Source organism: Gambusia affinis, linkage group LG18, assembly GCF_019740435.1.
Source record: "Gambusia affinis linkage group LG18, SWU_Gaff_1.0, whole genome shotgun sequence".
Classification (NCBI taxonomy): domain Eukaryota; kingdom Metazoa; phylum Chordata; class Actinopteri; order Cyprinodontiformes; family Poeciliidae; genus Gambusia; species Gambusia affinis.
In genome coordinates, this window is record NC_057885.1 from 9,771,881 (window position 1) to 9,787,883 (window position 16,003).

The following is a 16,003-nucleotide window of genomic DNA, read 5'->3' on the forward strand; positions in this document are numbered from 1 at the left end:
GGGTTGCACAATGTAAAAACACCCATTTTATGGCGAAGGAGGATGGGGAAGGGTGGAGTTTTAAATTTTTTTGTTGATGCAGGAAAGATTTTGAACTTCCACAAATGACCTTTTGGATCAGTTCAGCATTTTGTGGTCCACTGTGCAGACTCTGCGTAGATTATTATTATTTACCATTTGTACAGGTGTGTTGATCCTCAACAACTTTGATATCGAATCTGAACATAAGCTACAATATTTGGTCATACATTATTACATTATTACCTCCACAGTAAATCAGCATGTGAACATTGGAACTGTTGACGCTTTATTAGTCCATTTTTGACTTCCTGCTGGAGCTGAAGTCGTCAGAAGATTTTAAAACCTTTATTCAGGAAAAACAGATGTGACCAGAAAATAGCTGATCATAGCTGAAAATTAAAACAAGAATTGTGGAAGAAAAGGCTCATCTTGCAGTAGTAATTTATCTGCTGCTTTGGGAGAATGACAATGACGGCACTAAATAAAATAATAATATTTGACCCAGTTCAATTAAAATTCTAGTTTACCGTGAAATCCAGAGGAGGTGCAACAAAAATGTAAATCAATAAATGAGTTAAATAATTCGCTTTTATTATTATTTCATTGTTATTTATGAAATATAGTGATAGTGTACTTTACACATCTGTTTACATATTTACCGAGGTGAAAATATGTAAACAGACTCGTCCTCATGAAGATGCCAAACTATTCAAAAACTGAGATGAACACAAATAAGGTTATTATGCAGCCCTCTGGCGGTGAGATGCAGTGTTGCGCCTTATTAAGGCTGAAAATTTCAGCTTTGCAATTAAACTTTGTAGTAATGGCGGATTTGTGAAGTTACCGTTCTGATCCTCCAAACGGACTGCTCGTTTTCAACTTCATGGTAACAAATTCAACACCGCATTTGATTAGTATTCATTGTTTTTTGAGAGTGTTTATTCCAAAATGTTAACTGTTTTTTCGTCTTTAGTGTACGTGGGAAAGAAACCGGGCGCCATCTTTGGGACTCATGCAGTTTTAGAAGAATCAGAAATGTTGCTAAAGTGGAATAAAAATGTCGTCAGAAACAGGTAAGAACCTTTTTCGTCCTCTGTTCGATGAAGTTGTAAGGGTCATAAAAACGCGTTGTTACAAAATAGCTTAACGCTGCTGTTTTGGAGTATTAACACTTACTACAACAACAGTATCGCTTTTAAAATTTACTCGAGGTGTGTCAAAGTTTAAGCTAGGTTGCTTTTGTTACGCTCTATATTTTTGCCTTAGACAAACTTATTGGAGATTATTTTTGCTTTTATTGAAACAATTCTTAGTTTAGTATAGTCATTTAAGATTTGCAAAACAAATGTGCATTCAAATGATTTTGAATTCTGATTCAATTTCAGTTCAGTTCAAAAATACTTTATTGATTCCAAAGAGGAAATAATGTTATTGAACAAATTTACCAATATTTAGTGGAAATAATACAAAACACATTTCAAAGTCAGGCTAAATTTACGTTTTTTATATTATGCTGTTTAAATCTTTTGTATTTATTATAGTTATGAAGTCAAAAACATTACCACAGATTTTATGAGCAAAGTTAGAACTTCAAAGAAAGGTTCTTATATAAAACGTTTTCATGTAAAAAAGTAATTTGTGATCATTTACATAAAAAAATTCCTAAAATCTTAGAGTTGTGACTTGAATTCAAAAAAACGTATATTTTTTATAATTATACATTTTCAGGTTGCATTTTTTTTAACTTCAACAAATTTTATTAAAATAAATTTTGCTAAAATGTGTTTAGATCCATGGTTATGTTGCGTTTTAGTTTATGCTACGCTACGCTACGTTACACTTCTAACATACTGCTTGGAGCTTTTTACACTCAAAAACTCATGACCACGTTGGATAAAAATAGTTTTAGTTTATTTGCACAAAACATTTACAAAATACACATTTTCACTGAATTACAGAAACGTTGTCAGAAATGATAGTTGTAAGAAAGTTATGTCAGACAGCAGGCCTGCGAGAGTGTTAATGAAGACACATTTGATTAGCTTTTACTGTTCTGAAATGCATTAGGCACATAGAGAAAAGAACCAGTGAGTGTAGCCCAAACTTTGAAGTCGAAGCAGCTTGGAAACCTCTGACAGCATCTTCCATTGAGGGACAGCAGGAAAGGTGAACAGGTAAAATGGCTGTAGTTGAAATAGTTTGTTCTCTAAACTGTAGTCACAGACAGTTTGCATAGACTCACAACCTGTGTTATAAGAATGCCCTTAGCTCCATTTAAGGCAGTGGAAAGAGTCGAAGTAGTTCGTAATGACGATGTTTGCACATTTTAACCAGGGCAGCAGAAGACAACAATGAGACACACATAAACGTTAGTGTACCACTGACAATGTTTGGTTTTACACTACTTTAAATCTGTAAGGGCACATGAGCATTAATTCATTATTGTCCATGGTGACATACAGCTATAGCCTACACAAGGCATTGTTCTTATAGTTTTTTTCACAATTTTCACACAAATGCATGCAGATTCCCTTCAAACTATTACCAGATCATTTATAATTACAGATTTATTTGAAACAGTAAAAAAAAAAAAAAACATGACAATACTAATATTCACATGAGCTAACAAACATTAGGATTAGCTCTAAAATCTTAAACATACTGTTAGCCAGTAGTTGTTTATCATTCTACACAACAACAACAACCAAGCTTTTGGGTTTCATTGGGCTCCAGGTTCAGTTTGCCCCTTTGCCAGCTTACATGTAAACAATCTATTTTAGAAAACAATTTAAACCATTGCTTATCTGTTTATTCCACTTGGTAATAATCTGTCATCAAAATGGGTATTCATTTTAAAAATGCAAAATTTACACCTTGTTCTTAATGCCATTTGGTCTTTTTGACTCTTACAAAAGCAGCTGAATTATCGCCTTGCCTCAACCCGTAATAAATGTGAACAAACTTCTGCTGGTAAATAATATCGGCAGTGTCACATAACCACATTTCCATATATTTGCCTGTAAGTAAATCATAGTATATTTCTTTTAATCGTTTAGTTGTGAAAGTGGGTTTAAAATGTCCCCGGGACCGGTATGAATGAATTCCACGAAGCGTCCCGCGGCAGACGCCGTGTTTTCCTGCCAGAAAAAGACCAAAGCTGAAAAAGTACAACATAGTAAAGGAGCGAAATGACCAGCACCCTTCTCAGTGCTTTTTTTAAGTGCATTATTCCTTGTACAAAGTCTGTTCAGAGGCAGAAGTTCTCCTGCCGCTTTTCTTCTCTGTTTAAGCAGTTGTAGTATGTCCATCATCTCATCGTCTCCAGTGTTGTGTTTTTGTGTTGCGTATATATATGTATATATATAAAATTGAATCATCTCAAGATTCAAACTCGCCGTCGCTGCTGACTGAGATCTCTGGTGTAGACGCCCCCGTCCCTCTGCGCTCCGTCTCTGTGCTGCAGTCGCTTGCCTCTGGGCTGCCGAGGTGGCGAGGGGAAGTAGGCAGCAGGTGGGGGTGGGGGTGCCGCTCTTGCAGGGCGCCGTCTGTGGAGCTTTCCGACGGCAGGACGGATGGATCCTGTTGAAGCCTGAGGTGGGGGACAGAAATTAGTTAAAGTACCTCTCCTCGTTTAAATGGAAATGCCCCTTTTCCCCCACAAAATTTAGTATTTAGGAAATTACCACTCTAGTGTTCCTCTCTTTAAAATGATGTGGGAACCTGCCTGTTTTTTGCCGATGCGGCGCGGTCTCTTTGGCGGCGGTTCTTGAACCAGTTACCGACTTGTGTAGGCGTGAGACCCGTGGCCTGGGCCAAGTGGCGTTTCCTGGACGGGTTGGGGTAGGGATCTTGGAGATACCACTCTCTCAACAAGCTCCGAGTCCGTTCCTGGAGAAAAATGGGAGATATTTCATCTTCAATCCTTACTTTTTAGACGCTAATAAAACTGGCTTGTCCCTCTTGTATGATGGGGTCTTTGAACAGATTTTACTGGATTTATAAACAGATAAACACTGTTTACAGTTGGCGTATACATGACCATGTATATCTACTAAATTGGATCATGCTAAGGGGCTTAATAAGATGACAGACTGATCATCCCCACAGGTTTGGAATGAAAGATTATACGATTATGAGCACTGGCCACAAGAGGGAGCTCATGCACACAAATATGGAGGCAAAGTTCACGCTCTCCTTTCCTCTAACATGCTGTTGAACCCATTTATTTTAATCTGATATTTTTTTATAATAAGCATAAGATATACCCAAAGGCTTAAAGTAGTTCAGAAGAATATTTTAATTTTATATTATATCTAGAATTATTGAGAATATTTTAGGAAATGTGAAAAATATTCTAGTGAATGTTTAAGAAGACATTTGTACAGAAGAATACAAACGCGATCAAAACTGTTCGCGATCAGGAGTTGAATTCCTTTATGGAAGAAAGATTAATGAGATTTATTTAGTTTTTTCAACATATTAAAATAAATTCCACTATATAGTTTTTTTTATACGTCAAAGACACGTTTAGAAAGCAATGATAAAAGCTTGGCTTCTGAGTTCTTCTGACATTATACAAAGTACTTTAAAATACGAAGATGTTAGATAAAGTAACGTTCGATTTTTCCCTCACACAAAATATCCACAGCCGTTGCTAGAATGTGAAACCATTGCTAGTAAGTCAAACAAACAGTTAAAATGACCACAGAAACAACTAAAGCATATTTTTTCTCTGTTTGTCAGTATTTCTTTTTATTTCTTGTAACATCTATAACACAGTTGCTATTTTACCATTTTGATTTGATTCTGCTAAATTCTTGATATGTAGCAGTATTTCCAAGAAGGATTTACAAGACCTCACAGTTGATGGTTGATTTGCAACTCCAGCTTAGGGAACCACTGAGATGGAGCACACTTGTGCAACAGTCTGGAGTGGTTTAGACGTGCAGGCCGAAGGATGAGGGTGGCCCTGACCATCTTAAGAGCATCTTAAGAGCTCAAAGTCAAGCCTGTTTGATCTCAAAGTCAGAGAAAAAATTATCTGCACTGGTGTCCAAGAAAAGCTTTGTTTTTAAAATATCCGCTTAATGTTTGTACTCTCTACATGCCCATTGTTTTCTTCTCATTTTGTGGCGAGACAAGAGATTGGTGAGTTTATCATAAGTATAAAATACAAGTTTACAAGGTCAGTGTAAGTTCTTACCTTAAAGCAGTGCGTCTTTTGCTCGCCATCCCAAATGGTGCGGGGCAACGGAAACTTCTTCCTGATCCGATACTTCTCCACCGGGCCCAGCGGCCGCCCTCTCAGCCTTTCCGCCTCTCTGTAGTGCGCATCCAGCCAGAGGTCTTGCAGCTTGGCATGCGACTCACGGGTAAACCTGTGGCTCTGGAGGATCTGATAAAGCGCCTCAAAGTTTCCGGTGTGGAAGGCGACCAGCGCTCTCGCTCGCATCACAGACTCGTGCCGGTTGAGCGCCTCCCCCGCAGAGCCCGGCACGGCGGCAGGCAGCGACCAGAGGAACCGACCCAGGCGCTCGATGTCCCCGGTCTCCTCCAGGTTCTCGCACACCCGGGCGACCTGGTCGGGCGTGAACATCGGCAGTGGGAACATCTCACCTTGTTGCTTCACGGTAGCTCAGCTGAGATGTGTTCACAACCCACATGGGATGGTATATCCGTGTGTGAAGCTCCTTGGACCTGTTGGAAAGGTTTCGCCACAACTTCAGCAGCCTCTCCTGGTATTTAGGTGAGAGTACTTCTGGGAAGACACTGTTGGCTCCACCATTACAGGCAAGAGCAGAGACAAATGAAGAAAGAGGACAAGCAGTTGCTCTTATTTATAGCCAGATACAATTAGCATCTCTGTGGTTGTTTTGAGAAGGATTATACATCCTGGCCATTAGCCTCTTAGTGGGGGGTAGTGTGTACAGAGGTGCCTGGCTGATCAGCTTGTTTGGCTTAGCCTGAGGATACACTGACTGCCAGGTTGACTGCAGTGAGCAAACAAGTGAGGAAAGATTATTTAAAAGGTCTGATCTTTAGGAGATAGATGTCCATCTTAGGAACAGATGATGGAGGGAAGAAAATGTGTGGAGAAAAAGGGAAAAACACTAAAAAGAACAAGAGGCAGAAAGTTTAGAGGCAGCAGATTTCTTAAAAAGTTGAGAACTTAAAAGAATCCTGTTAAATAATATTTTGCATAATTGACTAAGTATGTTTTCTTGACATTTGCCCAAGGGTAAATGTTGGGATATAAAGCCCCTCCCGCCAGCTAATTCCCATGTAATTAAAGCAGACATGGGTTACAGATAGGCTATCCCCTGTGACCTCTCATCACACCAGTTCAAACTGGGAACGCCTCTGGACGTCCATACAGAGCAGGTCAGGACACCACGTTATTAATCTGCAAACTGGTTCAGTCCTTCTTATCTCAGTAGCTCATTAATCAGTTTAAGGACAATTTTCCTATTAATCAGCCAACAGATCCTGTAAGCATCTGTTGGCTAATGCGCAAACAGGTTACAGTTCATCTACCCAAAGTAGCCTAAAGGGAAACAAATGTGCTCCCAACAACATCAGTGTGGAGGTGACATTTATTTTGCAACAGGCAACAGGTCAGATATAGATTATTTCCAGAGTGATGAAGGCTTTGAGCAAAGGTTGCAGTCAGGTGAAGGTTTGTCTGGTTTTAAACAAAGTAAAAAAAACAAAAAAACAAAAACTGTTGTAGAAATCTGTTGAGAATTCAGGTATTATGATGCTGGCAAACAATAGGGATAGACCAATAAGCAACTGAAACCCTGGCTTGTTTTGACGTATATTAACTGCTTCAAGTTGTCACTCAGAAATCATTTTAAATTTGAATGGGAACATTTTATGAAGTCATATGTTAGAGCAATACATGCATATAAGATAAAATAAACTGTTTACCAAGAATAGCTGCATTTCCATTGACCATGAAATTGCTCAAACTGGAATTTAGAAAAAAAATACTTACATTTTTCAGTAAAATATTTTTGCACTAGGATGAGGTGATTTTTTTTGGTGGTAATAAAATGAGCGCATTTTGCAAACCTGCAACAGAAACACTTTTTTTGCATCACACAAGTCATGTCATCAACAACCAGATGTTGCTACTGGCGGAAAAGATGAAGAAACTGACAGGAAGTAGTAGGAGGATGAAAAACTGCGGTGGCATGTTTTTTTAATGACCTATCGCGTGAACACACTCATTCATGTGGGATTTTAATTGCATTTCTTACTTAATAGAAACACAGCAATTGCGAAATTGTGGTGGTTTTTACATTAGTCGAATAAGGACAAAGTTTTGTCCTTATTTGAAACAATCCAAAAATAAATATCGAGTGTTTTTCTTGTGAAATTCCAAAGGCAGTTTTCATGTTCACGCTGTATTGCATCAAGTGTCAAGCTCGATGCAGACGGGGTTATGGTGACTGAGATTCAGAAACTTGCAAAGAGGAAAAACTCTTTACTGCTTCTGCAAAACATGACATTTTGAACAATTTCTTCCTCCTGACTCCATGGGAAAAGTTTAGTCGAGGCTCCTTCGTGATTCAACGTCAATGTGCACCTATGGACAAAACAAGGTCCAAAAAGACACAGATCAGCAAGTTTGGTGTGGAAGAAAAGGCTTGGCCTGCACAGAATCCCCAACCTAAGTCTCATAAGGCATTTTTAGGATAAATTAGAGCATCTCACATGATTGTCTGACTTCATAATTGCTGCCCTGAAAAAATGACAAAGAATTTACATAAATACACTTCTAAACCTTGTAGAAAGCTAGTCTAGAAGACCTAAAGCTGTTAGAATCTTTGGTTAAAGTCTATGAAATATGATCCTGCTGCTGAAGAAGAGACCGAGAGCATTGTTATTGTTTCATAAATGCAGTTGATTGAGTTGATGGCAAATTATAATCCGAGTTTCAAGTGGGAGGCATAGAAACCTGCAGGGTTATTGCACAAACAGTTGGAAATCTATTGATGCCTGTTGGATCCTAAGACTAGATTAAATTCACCAGTGGGGCAGTGGGCTAACAAAACTAAGGGGACAAGCTGTGTCGTGTGTGTGTGTGTGTGTGTGTGTTAGTTAGTAACACTGTTTGGCACAGAAGAGGAGAAATGAGCTCAGTGAAGATCATGTTGCCGTTTAATCTAACTCTTCCAAGTTTTAGACACTTTGCACCTCCACCGCCACGCAGACGTGCTCTCGCATAGACAAACATTTACCTTCATTAGAAGGAGTCCACCCCCACCGCCCCACCTCCCAATCTGTTTAACATTTTTAAGAGCAGACTGAATCAAAATCTGCTTAAGCACACTCAAGCCGTTAGAATAAGACGAATAATAAGATGGTTGATGAACAGATGATGTGTTTGCAGAAGGGTAGGGGGGCAAAGGGTGAGACGAAAAGCTTGATTATACTTTTTTAAAATTAGATAGCAAATATACACCACTAATAAACCTGCTTTGATTTTCAATTAAATTATTTTGTCACAATGTGGCCACACGTTGAATACTTACAACCTGATTAAATCATCGGTCTTTTATGTGTTCCTGTGTGTTTTGATGTTGACTGTTTACAATGTGCATTACAGTGTGATATAGATTTAAAAAAGGGCACCAAACTCCAATGATGAACAAGAATTTTTATCGCTCATAGCCACTAACTTTGCAAATAATCCAGTTTTCAATTAACTCTTCATGCACCTTGTAACTAGTGACATTTTACTTTTATCATCGTTTTGTTGAGTCTTTAAATGTTAAAAAAAATAATACTTGCAGATATGAAACATTAGTTTTCCACCACCAATGTATTTTTCTGGAAGCTTTGAGCCAAAACCTTAGTTTAGCATCATGTGGGAGTACAGATAATATAACAAGTATCCCTCAGTTCTACTATCTATAGCAGATAAACAATATTTGACAATAATTTTCTGTCTGAACATACAGAAATCCAGCTTAGTCTTAACACAAGACCTCTCAGATTATTCATAGAAAAAATTAAATCTCTTTGGCAAGCTGCTAATGAGAAATAAACTTTGTTTTTTCACATAAACAACAACAAAACCAGCTAATTATACTTGAATGACTTGGATATATCCCTACTTGACATAATATTCTCTTTCTTTAAAAAAAAAAAAGCACTTGTTGATTTTGTCAGCAGACAAAGCAGGGGTCATGCACTGTGGTGTGCTACGCAGGAACTGGGGGTATTACCCTGCTGTACAAATCCACACCAAGCACAATTAACAAGCAATTGGGGAGGAGAAGTAATTAGTATTATCTGCTTATCATCGTTACCCCTATTTGAAGGAAAAGGGGTTACAAAACCTACAATGACATTTACACACACACACACACACACACTCTTAATTCCCTCATGGCTAATGTGTAAGAGCTAATTACAAGCTCATTTACAACTCAATAGGAGCATCCTCTCAGACAGGTCTACCCCCCTGCACCTTCCCCTCCCCTCGTCTCCACAACGCGGTTAGCTGCACCGCACAGGACAAACCAGGAGGACTCAGAAAATGACTCCCAGGGTTAAGATGTGTGTTTCCAGAGCAAAAGCCTGTTCCAACCAGGGTTGTGTTCTGTGTCCAGCATTGTCCCAATGTCTTCTGACTGTATTTACCACAATAGCAATGTTCCACAGTAAGACAAGGCCCCTGGTTTGGAGGTTTAGTTTTGTAAAGGGAGAGTCTTAATAAGCCCTTTTGAGTTTTAAACATTGTAATTCAGTCATATCAGGTCAACATAGTTTGCCTAAAATTTACTGTAACCTACAACTTTAATATATTTTAGTTAAATTACATTTCTTTATTACTGTCTCTGATTAAAGAGATAATAGATCGTTTATTCAAAGTAATAATTTAGGGGTTTAAACAGTTTATCATTCTGTGACATTAACAACCACAAACCTGACGGATCAATGACAAAATCAGCTAATTTTGTGTTAATTATTTGTGCCTAATGCCTCTTAGGGACGCTTCTGACTGGGTTTTGTTTATTGAATCTTTATGAATGTTTAAAACTCCCTCTGACTTTCAAGTGATTGTAATTTAGTTTCACAGCGTAAGTGCTGTGAATGATTGTGAGTTTATCAGGAGTTGTTGCTGGAGTTTATTGAAAGCATCCTGAGTGAAGGCTGAAAAACAGAGAGATTAACTCATTATTTTGGCATTAAGCAGAGCTAGCCGAGAATATATTTTTCTCCATTTTATGTGCTCAAATAACAAAGAAACATCCTTACAAATTAACATTTTACTCACTATGTGTACTACTGCATTAATAAGAAGAAAACTGGCTGTCCTGTGGACTTTAAAGTCCGATATCTTCTCTAACATTGAAGGAAAGAATCATTTTCATAAATTCATTTGTTAAAGTCCATTACAGTGTGATGAATGATTAAATATAATTCTTTACAGTAGTTTTTGTTTTTCTTCATTTTCATTTCTGCAGCAGAAGCCTTTGATATGTGCGTCAGAGCCGTGTTTGCGTCAGTTTTATAGTTCACCCTCCAGACGGTATCATGTTCACTGTTTGAAGGATCGGCTTAACCACAAGCTCGCAGTTATCTGACAAGCTCCAGTTTAAGCCTTTAAAAAATAGAACAGCAAATCACTGCCTGCTCAGGACTGGGTGTTTTCCTGTGTGTGGATCTGCTGCTTCCAAAGCTTACGGGTCTTTTTGGTTCCTTAACACATTTCAAAAACACAGAACAAACAGGAAAAATACTCACCAAGTTTGCTTTTAATTTCTAAAAAACATTGGTGTTAATAAAGTGGAGAGTATTAAGAAAAATTGAGGTTTTTCCACAATCCTCAGCATCATCGCAGTAATCAGCGTCAGTGTTGTGATGTTTTCCTTTTATTGTTCAGCCTGTTTTCAGTAGGAATGTATAGAGAGAGGTGACATAATGGTGCAGATGATTGCATCAACCTCTAACTCTCTCTGAAAAAATACAGTTATTTCTGCTTGAATACACTGCAATGCAGGTTTTGTGCGTTTTTAAAAAATCTTTAATGACAGTATGGATCATGTTCAGGCACTGATTTATTGACAACTACCAGAAAACTAGCTTTTTTAAGCTAGTTTTCTGCTTAAAAAGAAAACTAGCTTAAAATTACATTTCTTTATTACATTTCTTTATTACACTTTAGATTACAAAAATAGTAATATTTTAATATTACTATTTTTGTAATCTAAAGTGTTATGTGACAAAAACATATATTTATTGACATCATTAAAGATTTATTGACGTTCTTTTCAGATTTACAAGTATCTGTATCTCAATGTAATTGTGTTTTTTTCATTCATTACCTTACATTTAAGCTACATTTTATTTTAAACAAGCAGAAAATCTCAGTCTCAGAACTTCTACTAAATATTTATAAACCGTATTTATAGGCCTGTCGCGATAAACGAAAAATCGATTAATCGTACGATAAATTAAAACTATCTACGTCATTTTAATTATCGGCGTTATCGTCTCTTCCAGCCTTTTTCTCTTTCTGTTGATGACGCTAAATGAAAAAAGGCTCAACTCAGGCGCTCTCCACTGATCCTCCCTTCCTCATTTCCTTAGTGTAATGCCCAGCGCACACGACACCATCTTAGTGCTGTCAATTGATTGTTCCCATTTTCAAAATCTGAGATCAGTGCCGACAGTGGGCACAACATAATGGCTACAAGTCCAGCTAACTAATTTTAAAACCGGGCATTAATCAATGCTTTACTACAATCTACCTGCAACGCATGTGGCTCTAGTGTCAGCGTAACGTCCTGACTGAATGAAAATCATTAGAACCTACTTTTGCTTTTCTGTGACACTTAAAAGATCATTTCAGATCATCCTCGTCATTTCTATATTCTTTGTACAAAATGTTTTATAAACATTAATGTTGTTTCCACATATTATCTCCAATTTCCGCTGGATTTGGGTTGCGCCGTTTCAGCTTTTTGGGATTCCCCTCGGTAATTTCCCCTCAGAAAGCAGGAGGAGAATCTGCGCTTTCTGATTGGCTACCTGTCACATTCAACAGGCTTCTTAACAATCCGATAGGGGAAAACACCTGATTTAGATCAAGAACAAATGAGAAAGATCAAAGTTTTATTGCATCAGGTAGTCGATGTGCCCATCTTCTCTATTTAAATCTAATGATTACTGAAGGGCAATATGGTAAACAGACTTTATAATCTGCACTCTTTTGGTTGAATGCAGTATTTATTTACACTTTGGCTTTATGTTGTACATTTTTGTTAATGGAGACTGAGAATCAATTTTATTTTTATTTTTGGTTGTTTTGTTTATTTTGTTTATAAGTTCCAGTGTTGGGTGTTCTTTTGAAAATAAAGTGCATCCATCTTTGGCAGGAAATTTACATCATTTCCATTAAATCTGTGTTAAAAGGTCTTCAAACAATACTATCGAGTTTTTGAGACAATTAATCGTTCAAAATTTATCTGGTGTACAACAAAACAGCATGTAAGAAAAACACCATCGTACCTACAGTTAAACATGGTGGTGGTGGTGTGATGACCTGGGATCAGGAATATCAACGTCTTTCTGGGACTGTGAATGCTAAAGTTCAATTCTACAAAGTGTTCTGGACCTTAAGGTCATAAAAGCTTTGGTTCTGATCCAACGCTCACCTAGACGTCCATAGGATGAACATTTTTGGAGTGGCCAGTTGAAATCCTAGTATTCGATCCGATTGAGATGCTGCGGTGAGACCTTAAACAAGTCATTCATGCAGGAAAACCATCCAACACAGCTAATGAACACAATTCTTCAAATCAGAGTAGCTAAAATGAGTCCATACTGATTTTACAGACTCATTGCTAGTTGTTTCTGCCAAGAGTTTAACATCGGTCTAATGTTAATATCAAACCTCAGTAAATATAAAAAGCAGTTTCCAAATTCATAAACATATATACAAAAAAGTTGCTTTTTAAAAGAAAAAAAAAGCCTCCAGTGGGCCCTTATATTGATTTGGACCAAGTGATTAATTACCTCTATCTGGGCAGCTCAACCCTATGGAAACTTGATTGCTGTGACCTTTCACAAACCAACCGAGCTAACCACTTAAACAAAACTTCTCTCACAACAACATAAAATAGGCTACAAGCTCTCCATACTTCAATCTAAATGAACTCAAGAACAAATGAGAACAGATGTAATTGACATGTATCAGTCTAGGAATAGTAAGAAAACCATTTGTTATGTTCTTTTCCTCAGCAGTCAGAAATAATCCACAAAAAGAAAACTGCGACTCCGTTAGAGAAATGCTAGACTTTTGCCCAGTTGAGTTTTGCAGACATGGTGACTCTAGTATCATGGCTGCCGTTGTCTGTTCCTGAAGAACTGTGATAACGGAGCTGCAGTGGAAGCTAAAGCTCAGTGTGTGAGACCATGTGGTTACTCTTTGCTTCAGCATGTGGTGTGTGTGTGTGACCTGTGTGATCAGGAATATCAACGTGTTTCTGGGACTGTGAATGCTAAAGTTCAATTCTACAAAGTGTTCTGGACCTTAAGGTCATAAAGCTTTGGTTCTGATCCAACGCCACCTAGACGTCCATAGGATGAACATTTTGGACACAGCTAATGAACACAATTCTTCAAATCAGAGTAGCTAAAATGAGTCCATACTGATTTTACAGACTCATTGCTAGTTGTTTCTGCCAAGAGTTTAACAGAAACATTTAGTGTGAAGGATAATCATTTTTTCACTTTGGACTTTGTTGGGCTGAATAGCTTTAGTCCCTTAAATAAATTCTCATTTGAAAGCACTTTGATTATCTGTCAGTAGAAAAATAAACAATAAAGCAAAACAGAAGAACTGGGAGCAGGGCTCCAGGCTCTGTTATTTTTTCCAACAGTAACCTCAGTTTTAAGTGAAACAAACAAAGACATCAGAATGTTGTGGGAGAGGCAACTGAATTAAAGATATCTTGTGAATAAAGTAGTTCATGTTTTCATAATTGCAGTTAATCCATTTTGACATTTAGTGAAATACCTGTTTTCTAAAGGCAAAAAAACTGAATAGCAGGGCTGCAAAACAGCTGGATATTAAGTTCATATATATATATTAAAAAAACATATTTAGCAAGGTATAAGAATAAGGTGGAAATTTGAGCCCCACATTATTTTGGTATTAAAATGACCAAAATTACAGTTAATAAAACCAGAGCATTTTGTGTTTGATAGATTTGATTTTAAAAGCTGTCATCAGTGTGTGTGTGTGTGTGTGTGTGTGTGGGTGTACGTGTGTGTGTGTGTTTGTGTGTCTGTAGGTTTGTTTCCTGCTGGGTTCCTGGGACAGCAGGGGTGGGAGGTGTTAGCTTGGTGAGAGGGATTACCTATATCTGTTAGGCCTCCTTTTCTCTCCCCCAGGCAGTGTCATGTCTCATTACTTCTGTCCTCCAGGCCGGATAGTCTGGCTTTATCTGGGATACATTTAAAATGCCAGGTAACCTGGCGCTCCAAGAACTCCAGGTTTAGAGCAGAGTGATATGTCTGTACTGTGCCTGAGAGGCTTTTATTCAGTAAGCGCACATGTAAACTTGCCCCAAAGCTGGCACTGATGGCCGATAAGCCCTCATTTGTTTAAGTGAAATGGATCCCGGCATCTCAGAGAGGAGGGCAAGGCCAGGCTGGTCTCGTATTCTGACTATCTTGTGAATAAATAGTTCCATTTCTAGGCACCCAAGTTGCATCTGATTGTGCATTTGTGAGTAGAAAAATAAACAATAAAGGCAAAGCAGGAAACTGGGAAGCAGAGCAGGGCTCAAAAACGGGAACAGTTATTTTTTCCAACAGTAAACTACGGAGTTTTAATAAAACAAACAAAGACATCGAAATGTTGTAGGTTTCATGTTTTCATAATTAGGAGTTAATCCATTTTTGACATTTATTGAGTGTTACCTGTTTTCTACGTCAAGAAAAGATTTGAATAAATTTTCTGCAAAAACAGCTGGATATTAAGTTCATATATATATATTAAAAAAACATATTTAGCAAGGTATAAGAATAAGGTGGAAATTTGAGCCCCACATTATTTTGTGCTTTGTCTCCATTAATTGAATTTATTTTTGTAATTCCATTTTGGGCAATTCTGTGGTTAATTTTAAATGCAGCTACTGATACTGGAAATTAGTTAATAGACTATTTTTCCTTCAGAAAAAGTTTCTACTCCAAAAGTTGTTTTTGTTTGTTCAACCTCCTAACAGTGCAAGTGGTGCATTCACGATCAGGGAGACTTTGTTTTGTTTCACTTCATCATTTTGAACTCAAATTCTGACTTCACATTCTCAGAGCTTCCTTTTTTTTTTTCTTTAACTTTTACGATATTTGTGACATTTATTAGAAATGCACAGCTCATTTGTGGTAACACAAAGACTTACTGGTAAATCCTTCCAGTTAAGTGGCTGATGAACAGAAACCACAGACGTTAAGTGACATAGACGGCCTTTATTGTCTATGTTTGTATTAATTATGCCCCGGTGTGAAAACTTTCACCTCGTTTTGGCCCAGAGGTTCATAGAACAAATTCTTTCAATCAGTTTGGGTCACTGACTTTATAAGATTGACGATGTTTAGATGTGCCCAGCAAAGCCGATCCAGAGCTGAGGCACAGCGTTGCGTGCTTGTGGCTCTCGTGTGCCCAGGCTCATTATGCAGCCCGGTAATGCAGGCTTAGCCACAAAACGCCACAGCGCCTCGGACTGTCGTCAAGTGCCGAATGTCACACGTGCTCTACTTTACCAGCAGATGGCCCCGTCGCCGCTAGAGCCGCAGCACTCCGTCAGGTCTTATCTGGTCACTGGAAGAGTGGAAACTTCAACTGCGTCTCCTAAAACCTGATCTCATGCATGGAGAAGATGAAAAAAATAAAGCCTTTACACTTAGACTACTTTAAAACAGATCTTAATCACTAAGTAGGGCCTTTTAATTGGATGCT

General features: G+C 37.9%; 1 protein-coding gene across 1 annotated transcript; it reads right to left on the bottom strand.

Annotated features, from left to right (window-relative positions):
- Nucleotides 1-3,190: 3,190 nt before the first annotated feature.
- six7 (SIX homeobox 7) lies at nucleotides 3,191-5,736 on the bottom strand. Its single transcript, XM_044097350.1, has 3 exons — nucleotides 5,225-5,736; nucleotides 3,746-3,909; nucleotides 3,191-3,610 (listed from the first exon to the last, which is right to left on the bottom strand). Exons 1-3 carry the CDS (start codon nucleotides 5,630-5,632, stop codon nucleotides 3,400-3,402), a joined length of 783 nt encoding a protein of 260 aa, XP_043953285.1. The 5' UTR covers nucleotides 5,633-5,736; the 3' UTR covers nucleotides 3,191-3,399.
- Between the last annotated feature and the right edge of the window lie 10,267 nt (nucleotides 5,737-16,003).

Bases quoted from the DNA above. Each gene is read 5' to 3' on its own strand.
- six7 (XM_044097350.1), bottom strand. From the start codon at position 5,632: ATGTTCCCACTGCCGATGTTCACGCCCGACCAGGTCGCCCGGGTGTGC. The intron at 3,910-5,224 runs GTAAGAACTTAC...ATTTTTCTCCAG, and splicing joins AAAAGACGCACTGCTTTAAG to GAACGGACTCGGAGCTTGTT. The intron at 3,611-3,745 runs GCAGGTTCCCAC...CCCCCACCTCAG, and splicing joins GCCGCATCGGCAAAAAACAG to GCTTCAACAGGATCCATCCG.